Here is an 18320-nt window from a genome sequence, read left to right on the forward strand (position 1 = left end):
TTGATGTTGTCATTCTCTTCTTTAACTTATCTGTTTGTCTCTATCTTGCATTTTCTCTCTTTAGGACTAAGCTGACGAGTGCAGCGGAGAAGGAGTCAATCGCCATGTTTGTGCGCAACCTCCGCCAGCGCCTGTTGGTGTGTCCAGTGAGAGGCTGTGTCATCATGGGGGTGGACCCTGGCTTCAGACATGGCTGCAAGCTGGCAATTCTCTCACCTACTAGTAAGTAAACACAAAAATGTGCAAAAGTGGACTCCCTGTCAGCTATCTCTTGGTTTTGCAAGTCAGTGTATAAAAAGCATACTCATGTACCTACACAAATAATACTAAAAATACATTTTATTGCTAAAGATATGATGAAATCACATTGATGTTGAAGAAAGATGGAAATATAAAGGCAATTTAGAATCGCCAGTTAACTTAACCTCACTAACTCATTAACTGCATGTCCTTGGACTGTGGGAGGAAGCTGGAGTACTTGGAGAGAACCCACGGGGAGAATCCCACAGATTTACCTAGGGATTCAAATCAGGGCTTTGTCCTGGACTTCGGTCTACTGGATGTAGTTCTTCATCAGGAGCAACAAATGTTTTTGAGTCGTTATCTGACTGGGAGACAAAGCCATGAGCCACATCCATTTTTGCTGCTCAAAAAGCATCTCTAAAGGCTTTTTGTGATTGTAATCATTGTAGCCCTTTCCAAAGAGCACTTTTGTCCATTAACTATAAAGGGAATTGTATTTTTACCCTTTTACCCTAAACCTTTTGAAAGTTTTGAGTACTGCAGTGCATTGTATCTCAGGAGAACAGCTGTGCCAAGATGGTTTGTTTTTAGTTAATGCAATTCATTGTCATATTTTAATACAATAACTAAGTATAAATTCAAGTCATTGCTTTTGCCAACTGTATTTTATCACACTTTTTAAGTGTCCTTTCAAATTTATGACTAGTGAATTTTTATTTCCCTCGTTTGTGTCTTGTGATTTCTGACACTTGTGCTTAATTCCCTTTGCTATTGATAATTCAAACCTGGATATACATAGCAATGGCACACATTTCCAGTTGTTACTGGGCAAATTATGAAGCCAAAGATTTTGTCTGAAAGGTTGCCGTGTAACCAGGCACCACTAGATTTGATAGAGCTGGCATGAACCTGGTGGGTTTATTTTTTTGTGTGCACACAACTATGTGTATGTGCTGTGTCCATTTTACTGGTTTTTTTTTTGACATGTCACTCAGTGGTTGTGCCCTCAAACTGGCAAGGGATTGCCCCACCCTCTGGGTTACCAGTTGTGTGGCCAAAAGTCATGCTGGCACACTTAAATAGTATCAAATACCGTGTGGTGTGGTCACAGGTTTGTGTCTCCTGGCTCACATCATTTCACAGCTTCAGATCTAAACTTCTCTTTTAATGAAGCAGTGAAGTGACTGACTTTCTGGCGCAGCTTGGATGGATTATAGGTTGTGTACTCAACTTAGAGGGAAGAGACATTACGTTATAGCATACATCTTTGTCTGTTAAATTCCTCTTGTCATCATAGTTACATATCAGCAATATTGTAATTTCTCTCTCTCTCTCTCGCTCTCTCTCTCTCTCTTGCTACTTTTATCTGTCCAAGGTCAGATTCTCCAAACTGATGTTGTGTACCTGCATAATTCAAACCAACCAAGGGAAGCAGAGAAATTACGCCACCTTATGACCAAATACAGGTATTACAACTAAAGAGTCACTGTTAATCATAGTATTTCTGTGCAGATTGTGTATTTGTCTGCTTTCTTGGTGTTATAAAGTCCACTGAACTGTATATTATTAAAATCTGGAGGGAACTCAAAACCCAGTTGCAGTTTTTCAGAGGTTGATGGTTTTTTTTTCTTAATCCTCAGTTTTCTCCTCTTCATCTTGTCCATATTAGCTGTAGTAGGGTTGTCATTGGCAATGGGACAGCATGTCGGGAAACAGAGTCCTTCTTTGCTGACCTCATCTCCCGGCGGTATTTTCACCCACTGGATGTGTCCTATTGGTAAGGTCCAGTATACTTTGGAATAGTTCGTAAATTATTTATTATCCTGAGTAGAAATAAATGCTTATAAAAGATGGCTGATAGATGACTCTCCAGAGGGCTGACTTCTATTGCACAGTTTATTGTTTCTTGGGTTTGCAAGATTTGCATCTTAAACAGTAACAGAAGGCTGTAAACTGTGGACCTTTAGATATTTTTGGATGGTTTGCAAGATATGTGCTTTTTTCTGAAAGGAAAATTACATAGTAGTAAGTGAAGCTCAAGCTTTATGAATCTGTGTAACACCAGAAACAAACTGAATTGAACTGGTGCTGAAATAATTCAAAGTTTAATACATATTTGCAACCAAATAACTGCAACTGTATTTGTTCTGTCTATTTTTAAAGTTAACTTTGTCTGTTGTCTTTCCTCTCTATGGTGTTTGCAAAAAACATACCACACTGCTCGGCTAAGCCAAGGCTAACTGCAGTCATGGTTCCTACTCTTAGAAAACACCCAAGGATTTTTTAGGACCAAAATATTAAAAAAACCTTTAAGTAAGTGATTCATTGAAATATCCTTGATTTGTTTATACAACTTAACTGCCAATATGTAATCTCTTTCATTATGAAAGAGGAGTAAGAGGGGAGGTATCAGCAAGATCTGGAATTGTTATGGTAAATGGTAAATGGCCTTCATTTGTATAGCGCTTTTCTAGTCCCTAAGGACCCCAAAGCGCTTCACACTACATTCAGTCATTCACCCATTCACACACACATTCACACACTGGCGATGGCAAGCTACATTGTAGCCACAGCTGCCCTGGGGCGCACTGACAGAGGCGAGGCTGCCGGACACTGGCGCCACCGGGCCCTCTGACCACCACCAGCAGGCAAACATGGGGTTAGTATCTTGCCCAAGGATATTTGGCATGCAGCCAGGAGGCAGCCTGGGATCGAACCACCGACCTTCTGATTAATGGCTGACCTGCTCTGCCACCTGAGCTACAGCCACCCCCATAGTATTATGATGATTATTAAGTTATTATGATCTTGGTACAGAATAAGATTAACAGTGGGGGAGAACAGTGATGAGAAGTGTAGAAGAATAAAAAACAAAAAGCATTATATGTGTGAGCGAGAAAGCAGGACACAGATGCAGAGTAAGACTAAGAGGAATGTGTCCTCCAGTGAATATTGTCCATTAAAGCCATCTGGACTTTGTTACGCTTTGGTCCAATTAAAGAGACGCTTTGTGGTTGAAGTTGTGTCTGTAACCAGGCCCAGTCCAAACTTAAGAATATAACAGCACAGAACCTGTGTCCAAGCATAATAACCACTGGCCTCTCCCTGCTCCATCTCGCTCACTCTCTACTGAGTTCCATGTGTGTTTGTTGACTTGGGGTTAGAAGTGGGACCACAGCCTAAAGTGACTTTAAGTGATATGTGAATGTCTATGTATAATTTTTTTTTTTTCTGAGCACCTTGGAGTTCATATACACACACACACTTCAAAGGTTGTGCTTTTGGTATAATAGCCCATATTTTTTCTATCATGTTACATTTTCTGTCGTCTTTTTAGAACAGAAACGGTGAAAGCGAGGCGTTTAGTAAGTTAATGTCCACTTGATTATTTTCCTGACAGACGGTTTTTCTTTTGAGCACCTCCAGAGCAGCCAAATTTTACATCTTGATATAATGCCTTTCTTGTTCATTCTTTTGCTGCAGCTGTTTGGCATTCACACTTTTCACAACACAGAAGAACCTTTGGATGTCTGTTTGATGTGGTGATAGCTGAATGTCCTGTATTACTCAATGTGATTAATCACATTTGAGTACGCAGCACATGTGTAAAGAGTCTGCCTTAACTTGGTATGGTTTGAGGAATAAAGGCATTTGCAAGTGTGTGAACTATAGAAGAACAGAAAGCTGTTCTTTTGACATTAGTTATTGAAAAATGGTTGTTGTCGTCCAGAGATAACATCTTTCCAGAATCATCTGGTCCTATATCTCACTCTGGTTTCTTTGGACAGTTGATGAATAAGACATGGGAAAAAAAAGATGTTAAAATACAGTCTGTTTTTTTCAGAATTTAAATCTACATTCTGCTCTTGCTGCTCTTCGCTCCCTTCTCTCTCAATCTGATTCTCCTTGGTCCTTGTTTTACATTATGTATCCCTTTCTTGACTTTCCCTTCTTAACTTCAGTTGAACATTCTTTGGCCCTGCAGAATCCTTTTCCTAGATTTTCAAAAACTGCCCATACTTAAATAGTGGTTCGTTCCAAAGTGTTAAAACTCTAGGATACATGTTGGTTCAGTATCAGTATTACACGTACTTTGGGATTTAGAGTTGTGGTCATAAGTTTACATACACACATCATATCCGTAATTGTTATGGTAATTTTGGACTTTTAATTATTTTTTTGAGCCGTTCTTTTCCCAGCGTGAGGTGATTGGATAACATACATTTCAAGTTAGAATTTATTTTTGATATTTTCTAATCCACACAGAGTCAAATGTATACTTACGTCCCCACTAATATTTGGTTAACTGTCCCTTAGCAAGGTGCCTCTTGACCAGATGCTTTTGGTAGCCATCGGCAACCAAAAGGCATAACTGTGGCTGGGTAATTTGCCACTCATCTTAGCAGAATAGGTAGAGTTGATTTAAATTAGTTGTAATTTTTCAATTGGGTTTTTAACCCAACTGACTGTGTAACTGAGATACTTCACATTTATGTTACAGCAGTTTTATATCAATAGACTTATTTCTGCATGTTTTTTATTCTGTCATTCCTGCTGCATGGAAAATCATTCTATGCAGGATGAAGTCATTCTCCTGGTACAAATGGAAAAAAGTTTTAGGGGTGGGGAAATTGTATAGCTAGCCTGTTGGTTAATATACTAGTTGTCAACATTTATTGATCTAAAATGGATTAACATCCTAATACCTGCTGTATTAGTAATATGTGTTTTTCCTTAATACTCCTTTAAGATATCTGGTTAATTGTGTCAAATTTGACAGAAGCATCTCTTGAAGAATGACAATGATTGCATGGCTGATTAAAGAATAACTGGCCTCAAAGAGTGATGGTTGTTTACTGTGAGGGTCTCACTCCCCTGCTGGTTGACCCACAGCTGACCCTGACTTGCTACTAAGACATACTCATTACTGTGACCACAAGGATGATGACAGTGATGTAGAATAGCTGTGTAGCATCAGAAACAGTAGGGGTCTTAGTGCTGACCCCAAAGTAATTAATTGACCTATTTTCTTATATACTTAGCATGTTTGCATGAGCTTTTGTAGGCTGACGTGATACCAAATTGGTGCCCAATACTTTTTGCTTGACAGATGTAGGAAGGTTTTTAGGAATCCGTAGCTAGCCAAATCACAGTGGTGGAAAACAACCAGGAAGACAAAATAGTGGTTTCAGGGTATTTACAAAGTGAGTGACTCTCCCTGTGTTACCATTGCTATACCTTTAGTGGCCCTTGTTTTTCACCCTGCTTTTTTTGGCATCTGCTGCTAGTTATGATGCCATTACCATTTTAAATAGAATCAGTAAAAGTTTGGCATTACCAGTATTTTAATATTTTTACTAGAATACCATTAGAGGTATTAGGTTGGGCTGGCTTGTTTGGCTCTGTGTGTACCTCTGCAAACACATGTGTTGGTAATTAGACCTCCCCTCTCTTCTCTTTTCCTCCACTTTTTCTGCCAGCTTTGACTGTGCCGTAGTTCATTAAAGTCCCCGGCCTCATTTGCACCGTCTGCTTCCTGTCTCCCTGTGAGCCTTCATTGTGTCACCACCCCCACCCTTCACCACCCTGTCTTCTCTACTCGCCTGTCTCTCTTTCGCTCTCTGTCCTTCTGCCTCAGTGCTCAGATGGAATGACAGCCAGAAATGGCAGCCTGCAGGACATCCCTACTTGTATTTTGACTGTGTGTGTGTGTGTGTGTGTGCATGCAGTTTTCCTTGCCTTAGTCCTGTTTAAGTCTAACTTTCATCTTCTGCATCACCATAATGCTTTAGAAGTGTGGCCTTTTCCAAAGACGGTGAAAAAAGTGCACAGATTTGAGTCTTTGTCTGTAAGACTGTCATTTTATGTCATTTTGGAGCTACAGATGTGAAAGCTTGTTTTATTCTGTGCAGCTGTAATAGTCACCCCTATTTGTTTCCCTGATAGCGCAGAAATGATGTACACTGGAGTGCACAGAGTAATTTCATTAGGCCACAAAAAGTACACAGTACCATTATTAACATATGTGTAGTTCTTTCTGATTTTTTTAAAGGTACAGTGTGTAAATCTCACCATATTGGTAGAGTTCAGATTGCAGTCAATTGAATTGTGTTTTCTTACCTCTCCCAATTCAAGTGTATAAACCTAGCTACAGTGGCTGATGTGGGGCAAACAACTCTAGCTGGCACTGCAGCCTGTCACTTCGCTGTCTACCTCAGCTGTCAATATACCACTTTCCCATGTCTAATTGTTTCTGGAACAAGCTGCAAAACTTTGTGAAAGGAGTCCAATAAGAGTCGATGAGTCAGTGAAGCTCGTGTCCAGGGTTTTCTGTTCGTAATCATGATGTTCTTGCCACTGTTCGCTGAACTTAGTGAAACAATGGATTAAACATTGTTTTACAGGGACACTTGGTGAATAACTACTGTATGTGAGAATGTTATCAAGCTGTTTATCAGAGGGAGAGTGTAATTTGCAAGACACTTGAGCCTTACATTAGCTGGAATAATGTTAGCTTATAACCAGCTGCTGCTGTTTAGCCTGCCTACTGTTAGTTTGTTTAAGAGATGGTAGTGTCGGATGTGTTATCTTCAGTGAATAAGTGACTGCAACAATATCCAAGATAGATAAGCATATTTATTCACATTTTCTAACTTTAGTACCGGAGATGAGGCTTAAGGTGAGGAGGGGGAAATGAGGGAGGAAAGAGCATGTGTGGAGGGGGAGAAAGACAGAATGAAAAATTGATGATGTAAATATAGATGTCCAAATGTTAAATACTTATATATAGTTTGAACGACCTATTTGTGATCTTTAAATATAAAGTTACTTATAAGGTGTACAACATATGTGACCGGTATCCAGCCACATACATAAAACGCGATTATGCAGAATGTCCGTCTTGTCCACATCACTTTGTTAGAAGATGTAATTACACACTAATCATTGTATTTCTATGAATACAACATTCTTTTTTTCTGATAAATAACCCCGAAAGCTACTTACTGTACCTTTTACAGTATATGAAGGTGATAGGCACATATGCACATTGCACTACTCAGTTCTGCACTTACTGAAAGTCTGAAAGTCAAAAATATAACTCAATTGTATATACTGCCTATTTAAATATAACGTTTCTATTTTTGCAAATTTACTTGTTTGTGTGCACAAACTTGGGCAAATAAAAATGATTCTGATTCTTTAATAATCACAACTTTAGCAAATTCAAAATGGAGAAATACTATCACAGCAATTAATCTTTTCATTATTTTATGCTTTCAGCTGTTTAATATTCTGTAATTCAATAGAGAAAAGCAACAAATCTTCACATTTGAGAGGCTGGAATGTGAAATTAACCAGTAGTGATTATTAAAATTGTTGCTGAATAAATATTTTGTTGATCGGTTAATTAATTTTTTCAGCACTGATTTGCTTTCAGGATTTTTTTTTTCATAATAAGCATATGACATCATAAATATTTTGGTGGGTTGATGCTATCATTGTGGCTATACAAGGCTTTTTTTTAACAAAGGTACATTGAACAAACTGCCTACAATGTGCATACTTGTGTCTGATTTCAACATCCTCTCCATAATAATTCAGTTCTCTTTAAATTTTGTTTTTTTTTTTTTTTTTTTTTATTTAATGAAAAAGATGGTGAGCGAACTTGGCTTCCAGTTGACCAGTTAAGCGGATAATCTCTGTTATGTTAATTAATATTTTATTCAAATTATATAAAACCTTTTATATTCAAGAGAAGATTGTGAGTTTTGACATAGTACAAAGACGTTTAAGGAGTATATACTAGCATACAACTCAAGGTTATTGAAACAGGATTATCATAAGAAAAAATATATTTTTAGATGTTAGCAGTGGAGGATTAAGTATGACAGCTTTTAAGGACTTCAGTGTTGCTTCCTGTATTTTTCTTTTCTTGTCTTTGCCATGTAAGAATTATATCACACAATCTGGTTCTTCATAGTCCTATAAGATTCACCACACAGTAACCTTGCATGATTAAGCTTGAACTATGCCTCTATGGATGACCAGTAATCTGCAGGAAATTATACAGCATGAGGTAATATTAAGCTGACAAGGTTTGTCTGTGGCGATGATGACCCTCACTGAATGCACATTAGGTTACTTGCCATACAGCTGTGCCTGGATAATGTTAAGACCTCCTGCTGGACATCATTCTGGGACACATTAGAAGGAAGCTCCAAATTTCTGACTTGAGTAAACTATTTTCTAGGTTTTAGGTGACCTAAAGGTCTGTATAGATGTGAGTTTAGGTGTGTAGTATGTGCCAGAGTGCATCTGCTCTGATTGCCGGGGCATTGTCATTAACACCTGCTCTTTGCTAGCTCACTGCTCAGTATGTGTGCGTGTGTCTTTCTTTCTCCTACTTGCCTGGCTAGAGCAGCTTGACCTCAGCTGTCATTGTGCTTTAACACTGATAGAGCATGCAGGCTTTGTCAAAGCTCACAAAGGTGCACAACACGGGCCAGACAGATGCTCGAATGGAAATGTTTGTGTGTTGGTGTGATGTAGCGTTGTGCTTGGTGATATGATATGTGGTCTCTGTCACTTTCGTCAGGTGGTTTCCAGATTTTTGTGGGGGAATCTTATTGGTAGGAAAGACATGCACGCACGCACGAATGCACGCACGCACAGTGAATTGGACTGAGGTTTACAAATGACAAAAAGCTGAGAGGGTTCAGTGCAGAAATATTGTGCTTAAATTTGATCAGCAGGTCAGTTTTAAACACTTCCTGTTTTCACAGTGTTACGACTGAACTGCGATACATTTACCGTTGCATTTCACTGTTTTGCATGTTTTGAGCTTTGAGCATTAAGGCTGACAAGTTGACAGTGTTTGGCTGTAATAGGTTGATGTTATTATATCAGAGGGCAAGAATATGTGGGGTAAGGTTAGGGAGATCTTTGGGCAACTGTGATGATACACACGCACTCTGACCACCGCTAAAGGCAAACAGAAACAACATCCAATTTCTTGACCACTTTCTCTGTCGCTCCTCAAGGCAATGGGATGACTGACCCTCTTATCCTTTTTCATAAACACACAATCAGATCCTGCGGGCCTACATGTCACAACTCCAACCACCGGTCCTGTTGCGTTGAATAAATGACCTGATAAATTGCAGTGTGTTAAAATGAAATCGTTTTTTGTGTTGCTCTGTCGTAATAAAACTACTTTGGCTACAGTTTATTATAATTGAATCTCTTTTTTTGCCATTTCTGACTTGTCGTTGAGCTGTGGGTTTTGTCAAAGTTGTACTTTTAGTTGATAAAAGTATTATGACGTTTCTCTTTCACGTGCTAGTCATTATTTTTCCTTAAATGGTTCATTCTGTAGATGAGATCGACACAAGCAGCAGAAGAAAAAGTCAAATAGCAGTGTCTAATAACAGCCTCTGTTTGCCCTGGCACACAGGCACGCTTACAATAAGTCCTTGACTGTCTTGCCCTCTGGCTCGCTCCTGTTGGGATGAGATCATTATTACTTGCTACTGATGAACCTGGAGGAGAGTGGTGGAGACTGTATTTATGACTGTATGTGGGTGCGGGTATGTGTATCCCCTGTCATGTCCTGTGTCCAGGCATGCTCCCAGGGCCAAGCTGAGAGAGTGATGAACATACAGTGGCAGGACAAGCGATGACTGAGTGACATCCAGGCACTCAGGCCCCATTGAAGGTTGGGTAGGAGGTGGTGCAGAGGGACAGATGGATTTAGAGGCATGGAAAGGCCTCAGCTTGGCTTTGGGGTGCATCTTCATATTAGAAGAGGAAAATAAACCCACGGGTAAACAAAGAGGTTATGTCTTTGCCTTAAAATTCATAATGAATTGAGTCTGATGCAGAAAATGGTGCAAGTATTGAGTAAACATTTCAGACAGGAGAAAATATAACGTAACAAATTCTCTTTTAATACTTTGTGGACAGATTGTGGCTCGTGGGGTTGAGATGTGGTTGTTTTAGCTAAATGTTTTTGAACAAAACCCAAGTTGTGTGTTAGTGGAAAACCTACAAGTCAGAAGAAAAACATTATCATTTGCATTTATCATGATTATTTAAGGAACCTCCTCACCTTGAGAGTTTCAACTTAAATACATTTTCTGTATATTTATTATTTGTTTAACCTTAAAAGTATGGGTTAAATAAATAGTTTAGTTAGTTGCAAAATGAATGTGTATTGTCTGTTACTATGTATAAAGTAGAAATGCATTCATGTATTGCAGATAGTAGACATTTCTTCTAATCAGTCACAGTGTTACCATGCTTTTTTTTTTTAATGAAACAAAAAAGATTGAGATCTGAAAGAAGAATTAATTGAATTTGATATGAATTATGATGGCATGACTTATGTGTTAATAATTGTGGGATAGCTACTTTCTACTTTTTCCTTGAAACCTTTTACCCGTCAAAGTGTGAAAGTCTAAAGGGCATGAAAAGCACTGTGACATCTGTGCCCACCTTCTGTGCTCTTCACAGCTTTTTCATTTGATCTCGTTTGCCCTTTCTTTTTGGCACAAAGCAGGAAGCTTTCTGTTGCTCTCTTTCTTTTCATCCTCACGGAGCTCTTGGAGATATTTTGCTCTTTCCATTACTGAAGTAAATGGCTTGTAAAAAAACCAAATAATTCAAGCAGTATTGTTTTTTGAAGAAGGTTTATTTGGACTTTTTTAGCTTAACATAGTCACAGATGGTTTGGGTTGGGTTGAGGACTTGGCATTTGCAGGTGGTGAACAGTAAATATCTGCCACTTTCATTCTGAGGAGCCACAGGCCTGTCGCTCCTCCCACCGTGCTCACTGGTGGCCAGCCTCGGTCCCTTCTTCCCCACGTTTCACCCTAGGGCTACACTGTTCCCTACAATAGTCTTGTGTGACAAAAATGTGTGATGAATGTGTGTGACATGCCATGTGTGTATTGCGTGTTTGCATGTGGTTGTGTATGCTTTTGTGTATGACACAAGTGCAGGCCTTTCCTGCTACCAGATTGACGTGAGTGTCTGTGAGGCTTTGCTCTTTTCAGACATGCCTCACACTGGCAGTTGGAGTTTATGTGTGTGTGCGTTCGGCTGCCTGCCTTCTAGCGCCTCGAAAGAGACTGACGGCCTCTGACACCTGCCATTTGGACGCTTTTCTCTGTGAAAAATGTCATTGTCTTCAGAACCGACGTGTGTGTGTGTGTGTGTGTGTGTGTGTGTGTGTGTGTGTGTGTGTGTGTGTGTGTGTGTGTGCGTGTGAGAAAGAGAGAGAGAGAGAGACACAGCGCGATATGGCGCATCCCTCAATTTGTCTCCCTCAGGTCAAGCTTTGCAGCTGACTGAACAATGGAACGAAGCTGTTTGAGCAGCTGGGACAGAGAAACTTACTGTGTGTGTTTTTGTGTGTGTGTGTGTGCGCGTGCAAATATATTTTTGGGTGACAACATCTGATGTTACAGCTCATTCTGAGGCAATAAAATGAGGCCAATCCAAGTATCTTGAACACGAACACAGTTGCTGGAATAGAAAACATGGTCCAGGTTAGACATATTTGGGCAACAAAGTTTGCGTTCTCTTTTCCTTACCATATTTAAGTAAAGCAGTAAATGAGAAGGTTTCTACTTCAGCTTGACTGGGTATCATTAACACAGAAAGAAAGGTATTGGAGATCAGTACCCTTTGCTGCTTTCTTTTGCATATTAAGCAGCAGATTGGAGCCACCTACACTCGCCTTCTATATGGGATCACTTTTAAGCAAGTGAAATGCATGCATTCAGCAAGTCTTGCTGAATTCAAGTGACTGACTTTTGGCAGTTATATCCCTCATCTTCATTCTAAAAAATATCTCTGCTTTGGATGTAGATTTAGGTTAGTTGTCCAGCTGAATTACAAAATCAGTGATTTCAAAGTTATTAATCTTTGCAGCACACAGAATGCTTTTTTAAATTCATCATTTCTCCCACTGAAAAGGCTACATCCAGATAAACAGAATCAGTTTTGGGGGATTTATTCATCAGCATTTGGTCATATTATGTATTTTACACATATATATTGTATATATTCTTTACTAGGCATGTTTTACTTGATTTACTCTCTTAAGTGACTGCACCTGCTGGTAATTGACTGTGCGCGCACTGTTGGTGCTACAGCTCCTTTAAAGTGTGAGAGGCAAAGCACTCCTGTCTACTGATTTTTGTTATTGATTCCTTTTATGACAAAAAGCATATAATTGGTATAAAACGTTCCAAAATTGGCAACAATTATGTGAACTGAAGCATCTCAAGTGTAAGGGTATTTCCAAATTAAAAAGAGAAATATCAGACTAGTGAAATATAAAACCATAGGGCCTAAACAACAAACATCTAAATAGACAGATATTCAGTTACAGCATCCCTTTCTTCAAGTTGTTGAGTTGGGGCTTTGTGGCTAATAGCAGTTCTGTTTTCTTGAGGAGTAGCAGGATGCCAGTCATTGTGTGTGTGTGTGTGTGTGTGTGTGTGTGTGTGTGTGTGTGTGTGTGTGTGTGTGTGTGTGTGTGTGTGTGTGTGGACCATTGAGTTTGTGACTTTCCCCCAGGAAAGGGCATGGCTAAAGGCAAGTCTATATTTATGTTTGTGTACAATTAAGAGAGCAAATGAACATGCGAGTGAAAGATATCCCTACAGGGGCAGAAATCATTGCTTCACACCAAGAGGCAACCACTGACTTTGTATACAAAAGAGAGAGAGAGAGAGTGTGTGTGTGTTATCTGTCCATTCATCCACCATCCAACCACAGATGACCTTCTGCTGGCTGCCAGGGCGATCCCCTCACTATGGCTGCAGTCATAGATGCTATGGCGATGAGGGCTCAGAGCTGTATCTATGACAGTGGTTACCCAGATGCCCCAGCAGCAGCCTTAATTAAGTCAGACGTGATAGGGGCTGGTGGCCTTGCTTTCTTCTCTCACCCTATTCTCAACTTTCATATGTCCTGTGTATGCTTCATTGTACCATCATTTTTTTTCACTCTGTCTACAGCATCTCTCTCTCTCTCTTGTTGTAATTTTTCTTGAAAAACAAACTGTGTAGGTGCTACACCTCATTGACCTGCCCACTCTGTTTTGGGGGCAGAGAGAGAGATCAGGGTTGGGAAATACACATTCATATGTATATAAATACATATATAATTATTTGGCCCTTTGCATTTGCTGTTGGAAAATTGAGATTTAGGTATAGTGAATGATTTTGTTTATATAAGCGAAATCTTCGGTCTTAATCTGCATTACCTACCATGTAAATTTGTGTCTCTGCAAGCCTGCATGTTTCTGCGCGAGCCCATGTGTGTCAGGTTAATGACCAGCTTTGTTTTGACCTCCTTGAAGGTCATGTGCCATTGCTCGTTAGTAGTGTCACCATGGCGATATGTCAGCTGTCAGCGCGATGGATGGGAGGTTAACAAAAAGAACAGTGTAATGGAGAAAGGGCTGAATAAAGATATTGGGAAGGAGAAAGAAAAAGGGAGGGTGAACAGACAAGTTAATTTAAATGCGATTCTCATCAGACGGCCTCTGCCACTCCTCATTAATGAGATACTTATAATTGGCAAGGTTGTTGTAGCAAGGTCCAGGCCTCTGGGATAGTATATGTGCACGCGTGTGTGTTTGTGTGTGTGAGCGCACTATGGAAGACCTTAGTTTTGGACATAGGGGAGGGGACGACCCTCTTGTCATATTGGTTAGCCCTGAGGGAACTCCCCCTTCTTTCTTTTTCCAAGTCTCCCTCAAGAGAATAGGAGGACTAAACAATTTGGCAGTTTCATTTGTGTGTCACCAACATTAACACGGGTGTCAGTGGCTTTGTTGTACCACCATCTTGCAAGTGTGGTGATGGATGATAAGCAGCCTACTTTAGACTGAATGCATTAACAGGGAAATTGTATAATTCGTAGCATGTTAACCTTATATTGCCAGTAATTTAATTATAAGATATATATGAAATATAACAATACTGGAATTGTCAAAGACCTTGACTTCAGTTGAGTCTTTAAAAGTTTATTTAATGGTTAATTATGTGAAGTATTAAGGCAGACTGTTGGTTTTATTTTCTAACTTTATGCATAATTCTAACGATTTTCTTTCTGCAGCAACATGTAAATGGATTTTTTTAATGCTTACTTAAATTTATAGATAACTGGGCAGAAAGAAGAATTATATTACTTAGGATTTAGTTGAAACTTGGTATGTCTGACATCATGACTCAGTCCTGACATGGCTTTGGAAAATGTGAATGAATGCAGCATTTTGAACTTTTAATTGTATTTTGATTACATTAACAGCTTTTCCTTTTGTTCCCTAGTGATATAGACCTACCCCTCTGACACTTATAATGCACCAAAGTATTTAAGTAATAGATAAACTAATAAAACTAATAAACTAATAAATTACTAATATGTTTGTCACTTTCTGTTATATAAATTTCACATTTTGTTGTGAATGAACAAAACCTTTTCGATTTATAAATAAAGGACAGTCTGTAAAATTATTTATTTTTCTGTAATTTCACACATTTATCATGTAGAAAAATGAAGTGTGCTGTTGAAATTGCACTCCTTTTTGTTATGTTGAGACATCTCAGGGATTAAATGTTTAGTTATGTTTCTTTACACTGACAGAAAGAGAAGTAGCATTTCTATGCCTCACTTAAGATTAAAATAGGCTGTGTGTGGCTCACGAGGTTAAGTGAGTTTGACATCCCTTGTCTATAGTAATACTCTATAGAGGCTGGCAAACAGTCCACCAAAACTACCACTAGATGGCAGAAGTGCCACACGATTTGCTGTAAAGAGGTTCGGTATCTTACTACTGAGTCACACTTTCTTTTGTGAGAGTTCAGTGTGGAAAAGTGACCGTACTCTGAATCATATATGCAGAAAAATGTATGGCTGTGAATTTATAGTTGCCTAAAGTGCATACCATACAGTGGGCAAATTGACTCAATCACCCGACTGACTCGCTAACTTCTTCTGAACATGTTAAGTATTCATAGGTACATGAGGCAGTGACTCATACATGCATTTGGAGTGCAAGTTGTTTTTTACACCTGCTGCCAAGTGTCAGAATACTTAAAGGCATTTGAAAGACTGTAACTGAGATCTTGTTAAGGGTGCAGGACTACTAGTCATGATGCTATTTTGGCTTGTCATGGCTACAAAGGGGGTAACTAGAGTCATATAAAGTAACTGTTTTAAGGACTTTTCAAGTACATTATTAAAGATGTAAGTCATGTTTAATTATGATGATGTCTCTCAAGTAGTAATAGCTATTTTAATTAGTTTCCTCCTCCCTCTCCTTAACTCACAATTTTCTCCCTATGCAAACCCATCTTTCTCACCTCTTTTTCACCTTCCCCCCGCTGTCGAACCTGTATGTTTTCCCTTTTTCCTTTGTACATCTCTGCCAGTATCTTCCCAAAGCCATCCTTTACTTTTCTAACTCTTACTTTTCTTTCTTTCCCATATCTTCCCTAGTATAACCAATGAGGCAGGAGCATCCATCTACAGTGTGAGTCCCGAGGCAGTCCAAGAGATGCCAGACCTGGACCCTAACCTTAGGAGTGCAGGTACACCAAGCTGCAAAGCTTGATTGTTGTCAAGTAGCAAGTAGATTTTTCCTGGTTTAATGTGTTGTTTTTGTGGATAGTAATACGAATAAGATTGGAAATTTGGTAAGTCAGGAACAGCTGTATGTCCACTGGTTTCAGCTTCAATTTTATTTTCCACCTTTTTTTTTTTTTTTTTGCATATTGCTTTCAGACGTCAGTGAATTTCTGGCATTGCTTTTTGGTTCTCCTCTGTCGCCCTAACTTTGCTTTACCTCTCTGCCTCCCTTGCCAATTCTTCCTAACTCTCTGCACATACTACGTCATTGAAAACACAGCAGAATATAAAGGAATCACACTGAGTTTTGGAGAATAAATGTTTCCAGCAGACTTCCTCTATAAAAACCATAAATCAGCCAAGGCTGGATTATTCCTCACTAGTATCCTGTGGTCAGCAGCACAGAGCACTTGCAGAGAGCCATATTTATACCCATAACGAAAACCTCAAGAAATCTACTGAATTTATATTTGGATGCTAAGCCTCGACACCATGAATAACAGTGTGTGTCTGTTTTGCCTTTCGGGGGTATCTTTGCTATTGCCTTAGTCTAAATGAATGGCTGTGTAACACTGTATGCAGGGGGGTGTTTTGACTTATTACACTGATTATTGTGAGATTAGGGACACCTAGTGGTAATAGGTAATATTTTACCCATTTCCAGGGATTACTGTTTTTGTTCCACTTATTTCTGCTCCTCCCGTCTCCCCACTGATCAGAAGACTGCTGTCACTAACTGGTTTTCAGTCACTCATTGCAGACATGCTGCATCTCTTTAAAAGTTGGCCTGTTGTAATCAAGTTTTTTCAGCTCATGATCTGATGGAGAGTAATGATGTTTGAGAGGAGTGCGAGCAGTTCATTTTCTTTCTCAGTTCATGCTCTGCAACAAAAACTGTGCAGCCACATCATCAGTGTCTCACCAGAAGGCTGGATGTCTCCGTTTTCTCCTGAGTAATGTGTCTGGCCAGGGCCTTCGTCAGTTGTTGTGCTCTTCATTGCTTCTCATTTTTGTAGTACTGTATTTGGCTCATAAACTTTCAATAAGTGCTGGAGAGTTCTGCTGGACTCCATTTACAAATAACCTCCCTTCAGAGAGGGGGGGGGGATTAGAGACGGGATAAATGGAAAGAGTATAGGAGAGTTTTGGTGGTGTACTGAGCAAGGCTAGGGTTGAAACTCCATCCCTGTCTAAATATTATCTCAGGCAGCAGGCTCCTGCCGCAGCCAGAGGAGAGAGAGGAGGACCATTGATTCCAGACATACTCCCTCTCTTACATCCTATTCTTCCCTTTGTCTGCCTTTTCCACCTCAAAGATCAGAATCTGATGCATCCCATGCAGCATACTACATACACAAAACGGTGGATAGGGCAGGAAAGGAAGGACAAATGAAGGGACAAACTGTTCCCTGAAATTGATCAATGGATGAGCAAATCGTTGGTCATAATTGTGTTGTGATGCCAAAGTTTGGGGAGTATAGCAGTTTTTTTAAGTTCTATTTTTCAGGAAAGCTCAAACTACTAAAAATATTTATGTAAATATTGCTTTTTCTCTTTTTAAAAATTATATAAATGGAAAAGACATAACAGTGTACGGTAACGCCCAGAGCTGGCATCCCCTTTGTCTTGCCCATGGTTATGTAAGTACACAATTGATTGGTTGTGTTATTCTTCTCCGCTCGGTGTGTGCTCGTGGGGAAATGCCGCGTGTATGTGAATAAGATTATTGTAATTTTTCTCTTTGTCATTTAGAAAATCAGAAAAGACGTGTGACCTAAGCCTTAAAGACTCTGTCATAAAACAAACCCAACGTTGGTTGAGGAGTATTGTGTATTTGTTTGTGTGCTACATTTGACTGTTTTTGCCAGAGGGCACAGAAGTGGATAAATTGGTGTTTTTAAAGGTTCATGGCTCAAACGTCTATCAGCAAGCTAAATGACAGGTGCAGCAACTCCAGCTGAATGCCAGCTTTAATTATTATTAGTGGGGGTGGAGGAATGACAATTAGGTTTGGCCTGCCCTCAGGCCAACACAGTAATATGCAGACAATTAGCATATCGAGTAATTACGCATACTACTATGGATTTGCATATTCAATAACTGTGAGTCAAATACCAAGTTTATGAAAAACACAAACCACGGATTCCCATGAGACGTAGAGGTATCTTATATGTGTGTGTGTGTGTGTGTGTGTGTGTGTGTGTGTGTGTGTGTGTGTGATGGCAGTGTCGATTGGAAGACGTGTCCAAGATCCGCTGGCTGAGCTTGTGAAGATTGATCCCAAACACATAGGCATTGGAACATATCAGGTAAGTTAGCTTTTAGCTTTTTGATTGTCTGCTTTTGTCAATGAAGACAAGTATTCCAGGTGTACAATAAGGCACTTATGTTTATTTTTATTTTTATGTTTCATATTTACTTTAGTTATCAAA

At 39.4% G+C, this 18320-nt stretch overlaps 1 protein-coding gene across 1 annotated transcript in view; it reads left to right on the forward strand.

The window, feature by feature from the left end:
• The window catches only part of srbd1 (S1 RNA binding domain 1), a 51013-nt gene that overhangs the window by 14032 nt on the left and 18661 nt on the right, over positions 1 to 18320 (forward strand). The window contains exons 12-16 of the mRNA XM_040037119.1: positions 65 to 222; positions 1619 to 1709; positions 1913 to 2020; positions 15760 to 15851; positions 18115 to 18197. Coding sequence (XP_039893053.1) covers positions 65 to 222; positions 1619 to 1709; positions 1913 to 2020; positions 15760 to 15851; positions 18115 to 18197 — 532 coding nt within the window. The remainder of the gene's footprint in view (positions 1 to 64; positions 223 to 1618; positions 1710 to 1912; positions 2021 to 15759; positions 15852 to 18114; positions 18198 to 18320) is intronic.

The sequence above is a fragment of the Simochromis diagramma genome, unplaced genomic scaffold, assembly GCF_900408965.1.
Source record: "Simochromis diagramma unplaced genomic scaffold, fSimDia1.1 OVJJ01000330.1, whole genome shotgun sequence".
NCBI classification, from domain to species: Eukaryota; Metazoa; Chordata; class Actinopteri; order Cichliformes; family Cichlidae; genus Simochromis; species Simochromis diagramma.